Source organism: Malus domestica, chromosome 04, assembly GCF_042453785.1.
Source record: "Malus domestica chromosome 04, GDT2T_hap1".
NCBI lineage: Eukaryota > Viridiplantae > Streptophyta > Magnoliopsida > Rosales > Rosaceae > Malus > Malus domestica.
In genome coordinates this window covers 26,372,961-26,391,128 of record NC_091664.1, presented here as the reverse complement: position 1 = coordinate 26,391,128, position 18,168 = coordinate 26,372,961, and the positions used below count along the sequence as shown (strand labels likewise).

General features: G+C 37.8%; 4 protein-coding genes across 4 annotated transcripts; 3 read left to right on the top strand and 1 right to left on the bottom strand.

The window, feature by feature from the left end:
* The first annotated feature begins 822 nt into the window (after nt 1-822).
* Nucleotides 823-1,368, top strand: LOC103408588 (uncharacterized). Its single transcript, XM_008347428.3, has one exon. The coding sequence runs from the start codon at nt 823-825 to the stop codon at nt 1,366-1,368; it is 546 nt and encodes a 181-aa protein (XP_008345650.3).
* Nucleotides 1,369-4,678: 3,310 nt separating this feature from the next.
* LOC103408589 (uncharacterized) lies at nt 4,679-5,287 on the top strand. The gene has a single exon (XM_008347429.3). The coding sequence runs from the start codon at nt 4,679-4,681 to the stop codon at nt 5,285-5,287; it is 609 nt and encodes a 202-aa protein (XP_008345651.3).
* Nucleotides 5,288-6,221: 934 nt separating this feature from the next.
* LOC103419419 (cyclin-dependent protein kinase inhibitor SMR11-like) lies at nt 6,222-7,990 on the bottom strand. The gene is made up of 2 exons (XM_008357525.4): nt 7,714-7,990; nt 6,222-7,293 (listed from the first exon to the last, which is right to left on the bottom strand). Exon 2 carries the CDS (start codon nt 7,269-7,271, stop codon nt 6,540-6,542), a length of 732 nt encoding a protein of 243 aa, XP_008355747.3. The 5' UTR covers nt 7,272-7,293; nt 7,714-7,990; the 3' UTR covers nt 6,222-6,539.
* A 4,723-nt stretch (nt 7,991-12,713) lies between these two features.
* On the top strand, nt 12,714-13,921 carry LOC114824419 (calcium-binding protein CML42-like). Its single transcript, XM_029101352.2, has one exon. The coding sequence runs from the start codon at nt 13,190-13,192 to the stop codon at nt 13,817-13,819; it is 630 nt and encodes a 209-aa protein (XP_028957185.2). The 5' UTR covers nt 12,714-13,189; the 3' UTR covers nt 13,820-13,921.
* The last annotated feature ends 4,247 nt before the right edge of the window (nt 13,922-18,168 follow it).

Below are 18,168 nucleotides of genomic sequence, written 5' to 3'. Positions count from 1 at the left end.
GCACGCGCTAGCCAAATAGGCCGGTCTCTGGGTTTGTCAAAAATGAGCTGGTCTGTTGCCCAGCTTGAGTTGGGTGCTAGGCAAGTTTGTGGGCTGGAGTGAATGTACTGACCCCTAGCTTTGTTTTTTGACTGGGTGCTGGCACATTTGCATCCCGGTGGAAGTGCTCTTAATTTCTTCATGTTAAACCAAGTATGTGAAAGAAGGAAACAATTTGCTCCAAAATTGCTCATAACTCATAAGAGTTGTGACCAGATTTGTAACATCACTTCTCTGTTTCAAGTTGTAAACTTAATTTTCCGATGTGGGATTTCATATTTTGAACATAAATTGCATTTCTCAACTCAAATCCCAAACTCTTCTTTTGGTTGGCCAAATAAAATCTTAAAAGGACCAAATAAGAAAAACTTTGAGATCTTCATAAAATGAGATAATTATGTGAGCTCAATCCTTCCTGCATGACATGCAGTTGTTGCTTATAGCTAATAAGTTCACAACTTTTTCACCCTGCTACATGACACATCGGGCACGATATTTACCCGTCTCTTCAACAGTGTCTTCTAGCTCGATTGGCTTGAAATTGTTTAAGCACGCCCAGATTGATCGTCAATATAAGCATGCCGAATCTAAGATATGGTGGGATTTGAGAATTTAATGACAAAGGGAGAGGTAGAGCATGCTGAATTAAGAAAGACATGCGAGCGAATTGAGAGAAGTATATAAAAGTAAAGGGTTCAAACCATAGGATGCAGGTAAACCAAAGTCGCCCTGAAAATATAGCAAGAACAAGAACAAAGTATGGACCTATCCAAGCTAAAAACGATGCTGAAACAAAAGCCGGTACTCGCCTCCCTGGCAGCGATCGTAGTTTTTGTGGCCATAATTTTTTTTATAATGCTGATCCTAGGGCTTACGAATTACAAGCCAAAGGACCCCATAACCCTAGTGGATGCACTGGTCTTAAGAAACCTAGAAATTTGTCACCATGCGCCTAAACTCATCACCATGGTAATGTCTTTCTCTATCAAGAATGGCAACAAGGTGGCCTTCAAGCCCTCCAAGGGCACTGCAATCTTGTTCTACAAGGGCGTGAACGTCGGTGAGGCTGATATAGAGGTAGGAAAGGTAGCGCCGGGAGCCACCATAAGCACGAATGTTACGCTCACCGCTTTGGCTGATCGTTTGATGGGCAACCCCGCGGTTAGTTATGATATGTTGGCGGGTAGCATGCCTTTCAACACTTTCACCAAAGTCCCCGGCAAAGTGAAGATCTTTGGAATGGCTAAGGTTGCTGTGACCTCCACCAACTTGTGCGGTTTTGACATCGATATCCGTAGCAGGACTGTTGGGGACTATAGGTGCACATAGACACACAAAAGTTACAATCGCTTCTGTAGTTCTCGTGTCAAGACATGTTTTTATTAGTGTTCCAATTTATTCTTTTTCTTCAAATTTGATCTAGAAATAATCGTAGTATTGAGTTGTCGTACTTCGCATCAAATAAGATTATAAGATCATTTTCTCTTATAGTAGTCTCCGTATTGTTACATTGAACTCAACTTTTACGTTTCCCTTTGATTTCACCTTAAGCTTTTTAAGCATATGCAACCATACTATATTTTGGGAAGGAGCAGTTTAAATAGAAGAGTAAATTGCAGCTATGATCTCTTAACTTCAATTGGAGCAATGGTCTATCAACTAAAATTTCATTACCATTGGTCCCTCAATTCATTAAAACGTGCAACTATGGTCCCTCAACTAAAAATCCATTACCACTGGTCCCTCAACTTTAATTTAACTGGAGAAATTGTCCCTTAACTTTAACCCAATTGTAGGAATGGTCCTTCCAACATAACTCGTTTTGACAAATTTTTTGACTTGGTTGACGAAAATGACCATAATTACACACTTTGATGAGCTGAGGGACCCTAATTATATAAATGGTTATTCCAACATAACTTATTTTGACAAAATTGATGAAAAAGATTATAGCTACCCATTTTGATAAATTGAGGGACCAATGGTAATAGATTTTTAGTTGAGGGATCATTGCTCCAATTTGATTAAAGTTGAGAGACCATTGCTACAATTTACTCTAAATAGAATGTTAAGGTGATAAGCACCACTATTATGATCAACTGGCCTAGCCTACGTATATGCAACAACAATGCGATTTAAGCATGCTGCTGAGTTCAAGCTACAGTTAGAGTTGAATGATTTAATAACAAATTAGGGATGAAGGGCATGCAGAAGTTTAAGAAGACATGCAACGCAAAAGAGAGAAATTAAGCATTTAAGTTAATATGTCTTCTCATGAAGAGGGCCCGAAAAAAAGATGTTCATAGTATGCAAGAAGTGATTGGAAATCAAAATTGTCCGACTCATAAACATAGCCCTGGCAGTGGCCTCCATTCTTGTTGTAATATCTGCTACAGTACTGATCTTATTCATGACGGTGTACATGGAAACAGCCCCCCTAACCATGGTGGATTCCGTGGCCTTAAGACATCTAGGTTAGTCTCGAAGTGAATCTATCCGTCCTGAACCATAACAATGTGGCCTTCACGTACGCCAACAGCATGGCATTGTTGCCGTACAAGAGCGTGGTGGTGGGAAAGGCTCTTATAGATGCAGGAGTGGTACAAAGGGGGTGCGAACAAATTCATTAATTTAACTTTCACTATTAATTTGGCTGATCGTTTGCAGGGAAAATCCAAGCGAACTATAGTTCGTTCGGATATGTGTTGGCTGGTACCTTGCCGTTCAACATGTACATCAAAATCTCTGGCAGGTTAAACTCTTTGCTCAAATTGTTCAAATATTCATGTGGACGTGGTCTCTACCTGCTCCTGCAATGTCTGTATCAAAACTGTTCGAAAGAAGCACTGCACAAAGAAAACAAAATTCTAGTTTTATATGATTTGTTTACTCGTGCCACTTACCTAAATCTATAATCTTCGAGTTTCTTAAGATTCTGAATATATTTTGTGACATTGGTATTGCTTCTTTGCTGCGTTATACAAGTTACAAGGAAAAACATAATTCCATCACATAAGACAAAACAAAAGCTGGAAGTATCGCATTCTAACCAACACCGCAAGCAACAGCAAACTTGTGTCATGCGCCATTTTTCACTCCAACAAAATTCATTAGATTGGTTCGATTTTGTTTTTTTTGTTTTCTTCTTCTTAATATCCTAGAAACCAAATGATCAATTTTATTTTGCTGTGAATTGTGGTAGGTCTAATGCACGTCAGATAGCAGAGTAGATCGATAATCAAATTGAAAAACGCAAATTGGTTAGCAAAGTTTTAAGCTTTACAAAATTTAGACTCTGGTGTCCAATTTGGTTCCATGACTTGTTGTTTTGAAGACAACGTATAAGACTCGATGCTTTTTCCTAACATTAGACTTTTTTGGCTGAATTATATTGTTTACACAAACAATATTTTAATTTTTTAAAAGCTTTTCTTCTAAAATCAATAAATAAATAACTTTGAGAATAGTGCATTTATCGTTAATAAACAATTTTGAAATCTTCCGAAATTTAATTTCTAGTGAATTCTAATTTTATATGCTTGAAGATGTTTTATTTTCTTCTCTTTGCCACGATGAGTTAAAATCATCTATATTGTAAAGTCTGACTACGAATCGTGGTACAATAATCGATCTGATATCAATTGTTAAGGTTCGAACAACACAATTAGTCCTACAAAACCACCTTGTTGAAGAATAGTGCATAAAAACTTTAAAACCATTAATGGTTAGGATAGTGCTATTTTCGAGCATGATATATAGAAGTCTAAATTGCTTAGGTGGATTTTGCTGCAAAATGCACTCCCTGCCCTAAAAGTCCTCATTGCTTACGTGAACTCTGTACATATTATGCAATGTGAATCAATGCATGAGATGCACTAGTCGTTTTTCATATCAAACAAGATCGTGTGAACCCTGAAGTTTTCCCTCTCTTTGCATCGACCACAATCTTTACCCTTGTCTTTAATCTCGCCTTTAATTTGTTTAAGATATGCTGCTGCTATAACAATTGACGGTTAGATTTCAGTAATTTAATAACAAATTAAGAGGATTGCATGCACAAATTAAGGAAAACATGAGAGAAATTAAAGTAAAATACTAAAGTTCCATCAAAAGAGGTTTTGATAAAACTGCAAAATTGAAAATTTGGTCTGTTTATCTGATATCGGTTAGCCGGTTATGCATGTTGGTCAAGACAAAGCATTGTATTTTATTTTATTTTTTTTAGTACATTGATATTTTTACACTAGGGGTAGGGGGAGTTTGGCTAAACCATACAATGGGCAACCTAATTTGATATCGAATTCGCTATCCACGAGATTCGAACCTAAGATCTCTCACTTCCAAGTGAAGAAGAATATTATTTTCACTTAGATTTTAAATCTCCCTCTCCGTAACTGTTGGTCAAGATATAGGTGTGTTCGAATCCCTACAAGTGAAACAGAGGTGGTGTGGGGAGCAACTAAAAGACGGTGACCCGAATAAAGCTCAAGTTAGTTGTTCGATACAGTTCAAAATTGCGTTAGTTGGCCGTTCGATTTGAGCATTGAATCAAAAGTCCCAATCCCCAACCACCTTAAATACTCTTCTCTCTATAAGTCACTCTCCTTCTCTCACCCTCTCCTTAAAAAAAATTCACACCATGCCAGAAAATAGCAACCACAACCAACCCAACAAGCGAAAACGTTCATGTCTTATTGCCATTAGTGTTATCGTATTCTTGATCTTCCTACTCTTCATCATCGCCCTGATTCTTGCCCTAACCGTTTTTAAGCCCAAACAGCCAAAAACCGAAATCCTCTCCGCCTTCGTGGATGGCGTGGCTCCTCGCATCACCTTTCCAGCAGTCCGGGTCGAACTCAACATTACCCTCAACATCACGATCAACGTCGAGAATCAAAACCACGCAAGCTTCAGGCATGGCGAGGGAAAGACTTTGCTTCTTTACCAAGGCACACAGGTTGGGAATGCAAACTTGTACCCGGGTAACATTCCGGCGAGGGGCAACGCCACGCTACCCTGCCGGCTTACTTTACAGGTGGACAAGCTGGCTAACGACATGAGCAAATTGATCAGTGATGTGGTGGGGGGTGAGATTATGGTCGAAACGAAAACGAGGATTCCAGGCAGGGTTACGTTCTTGGGGTTCATCAAGAAGCACGCTGTAGCGATTTCAGAATGCCAACTGACGATTGGGTTTCCGGACATGAAGGTGAAGAGGCAAGATTGCAAGAGCAAGGCCAAGTTGTGAGTTGTGCGAGTTATTATTGCTTCTCAATGATTCCTGAGAAGGTGCAGATTGTAGCAAAAACACGGAGAGAATAGCATGTAAATTTGTAGGGTTTTAATCAGAGGGAGTTAATTAGGATGAGTTTTAGGCTACAAGTTTTACAAATTTTTTTCTCTTAATCATAGAATTTGATGTAAGAAAACAGAATAAAAATATATGGAAATTCGTTTAGATTTTGGTTATATTATATTTGTTGTGCCAACGTTCTGATTAGTGACTTCACGGGCACAAATTGGTTTGCTGCATGCACAATCTGCTGTGCTGGAAAGCATAATACGACATAAGATCCATATGCAGGCACGAGCCTTTCTAGTTTCTAAAGCTTACCCACCAGCCTGAGCATACAACACTAGTGCGAACTTTCTATCCATGACCTCAAAAGCTTATAAAACAGAATGGGAATCGGGATGCCAAAGTAGTGACGGTATTCCAAGTGTGTCACACGTTGCCATGTGCTTTCATGTGGCCACATGGTACTGTATGATTGGTTTGGTATATCGTCACCTTTACGTTTCTGTTGTAATTTATTTCTCCTACTTTCAATGCTCCATCTACATTGGATTTTGAGGTGAATATATGAATTAACCAAAATAAGATTTCCTCAGTATGTAAACAGAAAAGAAAACATAAACTCAGATCTATTTCATTTGAAAGAACAGGTGTGTGTTCTTCTTAGGAACAACACCACCCAAATATTCATGTGAAAATAATGTCTCATAGAGGTTTGTTTCTATTCAAATAGAAGTCAAAAGCTACAACCAAAAACCATAATTTTAGTCACAGGACATTAAACATGATTTCTTAAGGTTATCATCCAACAACATTTATAGTGTAAAACACGCAGACAAACATTCCCAATCATCAAAATATAACTCCAAATCCTAAAGCGCAGAGATTTCAAGCATATGGAATTTGATAAGAAAACCATTGAACATGAATAAGTTCAGTACATGATCAACGAGGTTGGAAGAATTTTCTGTTTCATTTCTTCCCTGTGTCTAGAATTCTGACTTAAACCAAAAAAGCACTAGTCGATGCTAACTTAATATCAAAACGACGTCTTTCCCTGTGTCTAAATGCATAAATAATGTCAACAACTACTATACAATGCTAGCACTACTGTGTATAATCTAGGTAAGCTGTTGGAATTTGGAAAGAAGTACCAGAATTCTTGCAAATTCACCGCCACGTAACCCGCATGAGTCAATTGGAGTTAGAACTCGAGCTTTCTGATTAACCGCATATCGATGTTCCTAGACTTCCCTGATGGCCTCAAGGGTGCCCCAGGACAAGTTTCAGCTGCTCCAGTTTGACGCGGTTCTGGACGAGGTGTTACGCAGTCATCAGAAACGCAATCTTTCCTCGAGCGTTCAGCAATAGCTCCCTCAGTTTGCTCTGACACGATAGCTTCCAATAGGCTTTTATACACAGCTTCAAACATTTCTTCATCCGAAATGGATTCCACATCAGTCAAAACCTCGTCTTCTGAAATTTGGACGGGAGAATCAAAGTTAAGCTGACGAGCAACCATGCCCCTGCACTTGCTGACATATTTTTTGCACTGCGGCGCCTTAGCCAGGTCTTCCCGACCAGGGGCAAAAGGATCGAAGACATCATCCACCGGTGTCCTGGGGCTTCTATCATCAGAACAACCAAATGGGTCGTCCCCATTTCGGATAGCATTCGGATTCAAGCAAGTTACATTGGATGATTTCTTGCAAACAGAGGGCGGAGATTTCAAACCAACAGGTAATTCCCCGTTCTCTCGGACTGCATCAGGAGTAGCAGGCCCTAGAGAAGCCACCCCATTAGCAACCAATTCAACCGGTGGCTCTGCAGCGTCCTTATGAAGCCCCAAAACACTAGCTTTATCCGATTTTTCCAAAGTTTTTGGAGGTTGCAGTTTGCATTCCTCCAGTCCATTGGTACAACTTCCAGAACCCATTAATCCAAACAAAGGGTAGCAGCTGAAATGGTAAATTAATTATTAAAATTAGAATTTGGCAGCAAAATTCAGATAAAACCCATGTCAGAGAATCGAACTTTACATTAAAAAACTGGTGAAAAAATAACAGAAATCGATAAATTAATGGGTTGCAGAGAAGTTATTAAAGAAATTAAATCTAAAAAGATAAACCATATGCTCTGAACATGATACACAATAACAATTATCTAACATGAAAATTAAAGATTAGAACTTTGAATTAAATTCCTAATGAAAACTCAAGATTTCAATCTTCCCAGCCAAAAAGTAACCGGGCAACCCTGATTTCAAGAAACTAATAAACAAATAAATAAAAAACCCAGAACAGCAGCCAAGCAAGACTCATCGAGTTTCCTGTTCAGAACAAAAACGAGTAAAAGTACAGAGAGAAAGTTGGAGTAACCTGAGAGAGAGGAGAGAGAGAGAGAGCAGAGAGTTGGAGAACAGCAGAAGCAGTTGGAGCAGCCGCAAGCAGAAGAGAGTGGTTTGTGAAATGTGAACTGAGTCGGTGTGTCTTTTTTGTTTCGAGTTGGGGGGTTTGGTTCTTCCAGTTAGATCTGAGTGACTCGACTCGTTCTTAAAACTTACACAGGAGTCCGTACCCACTTTCCTCGCAACTCACTCCCCCCCCCCCCCCACCTTATTTTTGGCGGTTTGCAAAACTCACTCCTTGAACATTCCTTATTTGCCTAATAATAAAATTAGAAAATTGTAACAATGGTTTTTAAATATTAATCTAATTAGAGAAATAATTTCTCAACTAAAAATTCATGATCATTAATCTCTTAACTCATCAAAACGTGCAGCTAAATGAGTTATGTTAGAAGGACTATTACTAAAGTTGGGTTAAAGTTGAAGGATCATTGCTCTAGTTGAGTTAAAATTGAGGGACAATTTCTCTAGTTGAGTTAAAGTCTAGGGACCTTACTACAATTTTCTCATTGATTTTTCATATTTACCCCTCAATTTAGCTTCATGTGCATAAAATGTGACTTATTTTGACAGAAGTTCTAACGGAGTTGATGAAAATGATCATAATTGCACCTTTTAAGGAGTTAAGGGACTACTGGTCATGAATTTTTAGTTGAGAGACCATTACTCTTGTTAGATTAAAGTTGAAGGACCATTGTTACAATTTCCATTAATAAAAGTGACATTAAATCCTCCTAAAAAAATTAAACAAAAAACTCAATACATGCCAAACCTCCCTTGGATCTCATTTTATTCATGTTCTTTTGTTATTATTTTTTCTTTTGACGGAAGTTCTAACGGAGTTGATGAAAATAATCATAACTGCACATTTTAAGAAATTAAGGGACCAATGGTTATGAATTTTTAGTTGAAAGACCATTACTCTAATTGGGTTAAAATTGAGGGTCCATTGCTACAATTTCTTCTAATAAAATTGACATTAAATCCTCCTAAAAAAATAAATAAAATTTAAAACAACTCAATACATGCCAAACCTCCCTTGGATACCATTTTATCCATGTTCTTTTGTCACTATTTTTTCTTTGTCAGAGTTTGATTTACATAGGATTTTGAATTTTCATGTCAGAGTTGTTTTTATGTAATTATTTTTTATTAAAATTTTGTTTATTTGAGACAATGTTATGATACGATCGTCATGTAAAAACGTAAAACTTTATTAAGTAGCGGATAATAATAATTTATGATACTATAATTCACGCCATTTATCATCAATCTCTTATGAATTTGACAATAAGTTTGAATATTAAAACCCATTTTGGAAAGAAACTAATGTCTTGGAAAATGTATTTTGGTGGGAAGCATATAAGGAAAATATATTTTGGAGGGGAAAATATGGTGGGAAATTAGTTTTGGAGGGAAAAATATGGCACGAAATTTTACATGATAATAAAAATTGGCGCCAATGAATACATGGTAATAAAATTAGAGAGCTAATAGACCCACTTTATAGTCTTCATTATTCTATTTCTCCACCCATATTATAATCTCATCCACCATAAAAAGTTAAAAAATTAAAATGCTCTTTCCTCAACCACTTTTATTCCTAAAATTTCCTCATTAGCACTCTCACTCTGCTCCGAGCTTGTCTTTAAAATTATTGTATCAGTAAAGTATAATTTTAGAGAGCTCAGTGACAGACCTTGTGTAACATCCTACATCGTCCAGGGGAATAGATCTTTCAAGCCTTTTATATATATTCTCATATTTACCTAACACGTGGCCTTTTGAAAGCTCACTGGCTTCGGTTTCCATCGGAACTCCGAAGTTAAGCGAGTTTGCACGAGAGCAATTCTAGGATGGGTGACCCACTGGGAAGTTCTCGTGTGAGTTCCCAGAAACAAAACCGTGAGGGAGTGGTTGGGGCCTAAAGCGGATAATATCGTGCTACGGCGGAGTCAAGCCCGGGATGTGGTGGGGGCCCGGGTCGAGATGTGACAATTTGGTATCAGAGCCAATCTCTGATCGAAAATGTGCCGACGAAGATGTCGGGCCCTTAAGGGGGTGGATTGTAATTTTTAACATCCCACATCGCCCATGGGAGTGGATCCTTTAAGCCTTATATGTATATTCCCATCTCTACCTAGCACAAGGCCTTTTGGGAGCTAATTGGCTTTAGGTTTCATCAGAACTCTGAAGTTAAGCGAGTTCGCGCGAGAGCAATCGTAGGATGGGTGACCCACTGAGAAGTTCTCGTGTGAGTCCTCAGAAACAAAACTGTGAGGGCGTGGTCGGGGCCCAAAACGGATAATATCGTGCTACGGCGGAGTCGAACTCGGGATCTGGTGAGGGCCTGGGCCAGGATGTGACACCTTGTACCATTTTTTTTCTACTAATCAAACTCGATACCCTTTATAGAATACCCTTCCTTAGTTCTTCTTCCACACTTGTGTAAATATTAGCATCTATACATATGCAACAAGTTCAAATTACATACCAATCCATGCTGATATCCATTGTTGAAACATCTAACCAAAACAAAAACATTAAATTTGAACTAGAGAGTGGCCGGAGAAAGCAGATAAGAAGCAAACTCTGGTTGCCTGGTTTTTGGGTTCATCTTCGTCTTCAAGATTTTTATGAGAATTAATTTGCAGAAAATATAGAAAATAGTGTGGATTCAGAATGATTTCAATTTGAGTAGCAGTGGAATTTTATTGGGTGAGGGTTTAAGGATAGATAAATAGTACGTGAACAGAGAGATATCTTTTAATGTATTTATCGGTCATTTTACAAATGAGCAAACTTGTAATTAAAAATTTAATTGAAAAGTGGGTGGGGAGATAAGACACTAGAGTGAGAATAACACAACTCTAAAATTATTGTATGAATAAAAACTTTGGCGCAACAAAATACACAGTAATATAAAAGTTTTTAGAAAGTTAATTAGGAAAAAAGATAAACTTTACCATATAAGAGCGCTCTTTCCTTTATTTGATTTTCCTTCAAACTTATCTTGTGAAGTAAGTAAGGAAATGTTAATTAGTTGTTGCTCACTTGTTATCTCACCAATTCAATATATATGTATTTGGAAATACTGATAAATAAAAAAATGTATTTGGAAATAGATTGGCAGTGGCACCACACAATGTACACATGTAAAAGGTGGGAGATTAATAACTACCACATGTATGACCGAAAAAAGAAAAAAGAAAGAAAAAAAAAAAACTACCACAAGTAGCTCAGTGATTGATTACGAATTATATACTCGTATTTCATATGATACATATTTAACTCGATTCTCAGCATTGATGAAACATATGATGATAACATAATGTTGAAATTTTTCTATAAGTCTTCTCAATTCCTAAAAGAATATACTACCAAATGTGCGAGAAATAATTAAAAAAATGTCTGAATATAACTATAAAAAGACTAGTCAACTATGATACGCGCCTAAAATAAATACCCTGAGCGTGTGTGGTATAGGCAGGGGTACGGGTCGAATCGAGTTGTCCCGATTGGGCCAAGACATGCAGCTTAGACCATATCTTGCATCAATGTGCGCCACGTGGCCCAATTATTCAACTAGATTCCTTGCCGACTATATTGACCGACATTTTTATTTGTTGGGTTGTTCTCTAAGAGCAAGTCCACCCCTAAAGACTTTGTGTCAGCATCCAGCGTATTTATCCACTCAAGTAAACAGTAATAGACTATAGTGAACAATAATAGGCCAAAACATCTCCATCCTTAAACAAAAAATAGGCTGGTCAATTTATTAAAATATTATTATTTTTTATTATAAAATAATAATTTTATTTGTACTTTTTGACTTCTTCTTCCCTGCATCTCCTGCAACTTCCCATCCCTTCCACGAAAAAAAAAACCCGACCCTTAGAATCACTGCTCCAACCCCAAAACTCCAATCCCAGAATCCACTTTCCCAGAAAAGCTCAAAAGTTCCAATCTTAGGTGGTTGAATTGCGGGAGGCAGTCGGATTTGGAGGAAATGCACATGCAGATTTGAAGGAGCTCACGGGACGGGAAGCGGGAAGCGGGCGGAAGTCGCTTGCGGTGGTGAAGTGCCGCCGCCGGTGGACAAGAGGGGGGTTTTGAGAGTGAGGTCGAGCTTCGCGATGTTGACGGCTCCGTGGCTCCTTGCCCTCCGACACCACGCTGGCGTCAACTAGGCGTCACTTGAGCCGGTCCCAAGGTCTGTCGATTTTAGGCCGGCCTGTGAACTGGCTTGGGCTGGGTGCCAGTCGATTCCACGAGCTGGAGTGGATTGGCTGAGTCTCAGCCTGTTTTTTCCACTGGGTGCCGGCCTATCCCACCCCGGGTGGACTTGCTGTAAGATCAATTTTTTACAATTCAAAGAAATTTAAAATTATTTAGTCGTTTATGGTTATTCAGTAAAATAAAACAGACAAATCATGTTAACAATTTTAGTTCAACAGTTAAACGTTTTTCATTTGCTTATTTTTTAAAGAATAAATTAGAAAGTAAACAATTTAGATCATTGTGCAACATAAGGAAGAGTAATATTACACTTAACGTATTTTTATATCATGTTATACCATATGCCTAATAGAGATAGGGTTCACCAATCCATGTTGGTCTACTTATAATTAGACAAATTGGATAATACTAAAGAGATCAACCAAATTTGCCAAACAAAAAATGTATCATTAATAGAAAATAAACACGTTAATCAATATTAAAATAATAATCTTATTATTAACAATCATATCATTTAATTTAAAATTTTTAATCCCTCTACCCACACGGAAAAAGTCCAATCTCAGGTCATTTTCTAATCTCTCTTTTTTCTTTTTACTTTTAAATTTTATTGGTTGTCGACCACGGACTTTTCTTGTCTTGGGTCAACGACGACCGACTTGTAGCTGGAAAATTTGTTACGCAGTTGCTTGTTCTACCATGTAAAAGCAATGACAAACATCTGGAAGTTGTACCCAGAAATAGTCACTGGCAACCGAAAATGCATCATGTAATAGTACAAAAGTCTAAACAAACACACAAATTAATGATTTGTTTGTATGTGTTTTTAAAATAACTAAAAGAGCTTTTAAATAAAATATTTTTTGATTTCAAAAGCACTAGTTATGTGCTTCTTTCAAGAAGCACTTTAAATGCTTTTCAAAATTTATTTGCATTTTTACTAAGGATTGATTTCAAAAACATTTTCACAAAAAACGCTTTCAGTCATTTTAAAAACACATCCAAATAAGTAATAAAATAATACCAAAACGCCGGCCACACGCGCACCAGCCCTCTATAATAATACCACCACTTGTTGATCATCCCACCATACCAAACTTCTCTTGTACATTTTGTTCTCTGCATCCTCTTCGTCACCGCCGTTGGCGTTGTCGTCATCGTCGTTATCCTACTGATTACTACATAATTAGTCAATTACTCAATAATAAATGGCCTCTACAGTTTCAGGGACTAGTGCTCCGTCGTTAAAACGGCCTTCGGGGTCGTTTCGCCTCCGCTGCACGAGTCTCAACTCCCTCCGCCTCCGCCGCATCTTTGATATGTTCGACAAGAACAAAGACGGCTTCATCACTGTCCACGAGATCAGCCAAGCCCTAGCACTTCTCGGGTTAGACACTGAAATCTCCGACCTCCATTCCACGATAAAATCCTTCATCCAACCCTCAAACGACGACCTCAACTTCGACGACTTCCTCTCCCTCCACCAATCCCTCTATGACACCTATTTCGACAATAATAACAACGACGAAGAGGTTGTTGCTTCCGCTGCTGAGGGAGCATCAACAGCGGCATGCGACGGAAACTCAAAGGAGAATATGTTGTCGCAAGAGGAGTCGGATCTTTCGGAGGCGTTCAAGGTGTTTGATGAGGACGGCGACGGGTACATATCGGCTAAAGAGTTGCAGACGGTGCTTGCCAAGCTTGGATTCCAGGAAGGCAATGAGATTGATAGAGTTCAGAAGATGATCACCTCCGTTGACCGCAACCATGACGGCCTCGTTGACTTGTTCGAGTTTAAGCACATGATGCGCACTACCGTACTTGTTCACTCCTGTTAATTAGAGAAATTTTTAAGTGTCTTCGAAACACGGTTTCGTATAATAAATGTATTATGATATTTAGTGTTCGTATTTCTTATATATTGAAAATTTTAAACTTAATTACATGTTCTTAATCCCCTCGACTCGATGCTTGTCATTGGCATACGTGGTTCGATCATGTAATTTAGCTAGCTTCTCAAGTTTAATTTCATTTTCATGGCATTGCTTAATAAGTACTCCTCTTTAATTTTTTTTTTGTTAGTGATTAGTGTTGGATAGTGGCCAAATTAGTGGCCAACTTGACATTCACTTTCGGCTAGTAAATTAAACAAAGAAAAGTTTGGTGGACATCATCATGAGTAAAGACACAATGATTATGTTTGTTGAAAAGAAAAGGGAAGGTCATGATGATGTTTGTAAAGGAATGATTATTCATTTACTTTGGATTTTTTATTGGTTGCTTTTGTATGGATAAAGTTTGCAACCGAATGTGGGAGGGAAGTGGGGGAGCGGCAGATGAGAGAAACCAGGGAGAGCATTCGGCTCTCCCATTTGAATATGAGCTGCTCCTTCCCACCATTTGTAAAAATCCCATTTTGTTAGTAATCACTCAATCAAAGATGTTGGTGCTACTTGTGTAGCTTTTGGGAGAGAAGGATTTTGATATGTGTTTCTTCTTCTCCATTTGTTTCTTAGTTTGAGTGAGAGCTATTGATTGTATGTGGGATTTGGGTTTGAGAGTTAAAACTCTATTTGTAATCTCCTTTTGATATTAGTGGAATTTCCTCGCCATCTCGGAACTGGACGTAGGCTTACGCCGAACCAGTATAAATCCTTGTGTTTTGGATTATTTGTCTTGTCATATTTTGCCGTTGTAACTTATTGGTTTCATATTTGACGCTTCCGCACAACAAGTGGTATCAGAGCTCTGGGTTTCGACTTGGGGTTTTGTATTAGTATGTCTATGAAATCTTCGAATGACAGTGAAATATGTTTTTTTGAAAAAATTGGACAGGAGGAATGACTTTGGCATTTGGTCAATTGGAGATGCAGAGTTTGGCTGCAAAATGCGTGGCGTTGAAGAAGGATAGTAAGGGACTATGTTGCAGTCACTGAGCTCGCAGATTGGAGAATGGTTTCGGAAACAGCGTGTCCGCTACAATGTTGTTGTCGATGTTGTTGAAGTGTTGGTGTTCGACGGCTGCAGGTGTAGTGTACTGCTTTTGGTGGGTTTTCTGTTGGTCATCGTTGCACCGGAGGTGTTTGTGGGCTGTTGTCTACGAGTTGAGTGGGAAGGAGAAAAAGTAGAAGCAGTTGAAAATTGAAAAGAAAATGTTGGTTCTTTTTCTTTCGGCATTTGTTTTGGCAGAAGGACATCATGATGACAAATGATGTTGTTGGCTAGAAGAAAAGGGAAAAAGGCTAAGGCTAAGTTTTCTTTTCTTTGGCATTTTTTCAACGGTAGAGAAGTTTTTTCTTCACTCCCACTAGTTGCCTTTGGAGCAAGTTGCTGGAGACATTGGAGGAGTTTGTGAGGGCCAATTTGTTGAGTTCTGCAAAGGTTTGGATAGTGAGACATCACACTATTTTGGATACACCACTTGCACTGCAGAACATTTGTGTGGGACCCTCTTGTAGAAGGCAAGTTATATGCTTTCTAACTTTGTTTGGTTTATGTACATTTGGTTGGATTTGTTTGCCACTGCTATTTGGTTTGTTGGTCTCCATCATCTGCAATTAGCTTTTTTGAAGACTCCAGTTGAGGTATGGTTTTGGATCTTTTACTGATTATTTGAATTTGAAATTTTGGTTGTCCTGTTGGTGCTCATGTGATGATGGTAAACTTGAGTGAAGGGCATATTTTTGTATGTGGTATGTGAGACCTTGTTGCCAAATTTGTAATCAGTTTTGACTTGGAGAATGTGCCATGCTATGTGAATGAGTCTATTGGTGCAGTTTAAGACCATGGTGTTTGTGAGCAGGTGGAGTTCGTTGTGTGTCCAACTTTAGTATGGTGTGCTTGATCTTTTGTTGGTGATATTGAAGAATTTCAGTTCTTTGCTTGAATCACCTTTTGTTTTGATCAAGGCACTTATGGTTTGCAAATTTGGAGAAGACGGTAGAGAAATGGTCTACTTTTGTTGGCTTTGGTACAATTTGAGTCGAGGTGGAGATCATTATGAGTACCGAAAATTTGGGAAATTTGATTTAGTTCCCGTTGTCTTTAGTTTGTACTTTGGGTGCTTATGGTGATTGTTGATTCGATTCTCTATGATGTTTTCGGAATTTGGCCAAGGTGGAGATTGTTGGATAGTGGCCAAATTAGTGGCCAACTTGACATTCACTTTCGGCTAGTAAATTAAACAAAGAAAAGTTTGGTGGACATCATCATGAGTAAAGACACAATGATTATGTTTGTTGAAAAGAAAAAGGAAGGTCATGATGATGTTTGTAAAGGAATGATTATTCCTTTACTTTGGATTTTTTATTGGTTGCTTTTGTATGGATAAAGGTTGCAACCGAATGTGGGAGGGAAGTGGGGGAACGGCAGATGAGAGAAACCAGGGAGAGCATTCGGCTCTCCCATTTGAATATGAGCTGCTCTTTCCCACCATTTGTAATAATCCCATTTTGTTAGTAATCACTCAATCAAAGATGTTGGTGCTACTTGTGTAGCTTTTGGGAGAGAAGGATTTTGATATGTGTTTCTTCTTCTCTATTTGTTTCTTAGTTTGAGTGAGAGCTATTGATTGTATGTGGGATTTGGGTTTGAGAGTTAAAACTCTATTTGTAATCTCCTTTTGATATTAGTGGAATTTCCTCGCCATCTCGGAACTGGACGTAGGCTTACGCCGAACCAGTATAAATCCTTGTGTTTTGGATTATTTGTCTTGTCATATTTTGCCGTTGTAACTTATTGGTTTCATATTTGACGCTTCCGCACAACAATTAGAGTGTATATCCTTATTGGTATTGGCTATTGTACTCAACCTCTCATGCGTTTATTAAACTTTTCTTGTGTACATTTATGCATACATGATGAAATGTGTTAGCTTCCTTCTATGTTTGTCATTTTCTTTTAAACCTTTTATGTTTACATAATGCGACTTTTTCTTTTTAACTTTTTTATCTATATCTATAAAGGGAGAAGCCTAAATAGGTGAAACATTTCAAAATGCCAAAACAAATCCCTTTATTTTCTTCACAATCAAATCCCAAAAAAAAAAAATCAGAAAATAAGGACAAACTGGTAAAAAAAACAAAAACTCATATCCCAAAGGGTAGTTTGATAAAAGCAGTTATCGAGTTGAGTTGAGACATAATCTGAAACACAGTATAACACGCTCCCACTCTTTCACAACTGTTACAACACGTTCCCACTCTTTCACAACTGCCTGTGCCAGTTTGAATCAAACTCCACTCCACCCTCTTAACCTTTGGCCAGCGTAAAACTCATTCATTTTCTTCCTCCATTAGTTCTTCAATCATCTCACGTATTCAAATATTATTTTTGTTTCCTTTTTTTTAGTTGTTTTAATTTATTTGGCATTTTTTTAGTCCACTAGATTCTTCTATTGCTACTCAATTCCGAGATTTGATCATGCTTTTTTGAATCGCAGCATAAAGAGGTGATGAGGCTTTCAACCCATTTACAAAAGATCCCAATGCCATTGGGTGTTTGAGTGGTATTTTCGTTTCTATTGTCTCTGTCTTTTTTATCATATATTCTTTTGTGTGATTATTTTGGAATATTTTCTATGTTGTCACCGGATTCAGCATAACAAGGTTTGTCACACTCAAAATTGCAGGTTAGTATTCATATGTAAACAAATAAACTCCATGTTTGTCCCTTTGCAAAGCAATATTGCATAAGTTTGGATTTATTTCCAACTCAATTTTTCATAAACGATTATTACTCATAACTGCCCCTCATATTCATCTACCAGGCTAACACACAGGAATACGAACTCATGAAGAGAACAAGGGCTTTTAATTTCTAAATCCATACTGTTGGTTTCTTAAGTTATTTATTTTGGATTTTTATTTTTTATATTTCTCACTCTTTCCCACTCCTTCATTGTTTGGCTTTGATGTTGGCATAATCAATCATAATGCTACTCTCCATGTTCTTTTATTTATTTTTTTATTGTTGTTCAATGCAGATTTTGGTTGGAACGCAAAACAAGCATGCATGGACAATCATCGATAGGTTTTGATTATGATTTAATTCTTTATTGCTTTTGGCTAATTTTGTGTTTTAAACGATTTAGTTAATTCTGTTTAGAGATATTATTTCTCTCTATTTTTTATAGCTAATTGTTTACATGTATTATTTCTCTATGTTTTATGTACTTTTGATGTTCATA

What these genes read in the sequence shown, in the direction of transcription:
- LOC103408588 (XM_008347428.3), top strand. Translation starts at nt 823, where the DNA reads ATGCTGAAACAAAAGCCGGTACTCGCCTCCCTGGCAGCGATCGTAGTT.
- LOC103408589 (XM_008347429.3), top strand. Translation starts at nt 4,679, where the DNA reads ATGCCAGAAAATAGCAACCACAACCAACCCAACAAGCGAAAACGTTCA.
- LOC103419419 (XM_008357525.4), bottom strand. Translation starts at nt 7,271, where the DNA reads ATGGGTTCTGGAAGTTGTACCAATGGACTGGAGGAATGCAAACTGCAA.
- LOC114824419 (XM_029101352.2), top strand. Translation starts at nt 13,190, where the DNA reads ATGGCCTCTACAGTTTCAGGGACTAGTGCTCCGTCGTTAAAACGGCCT.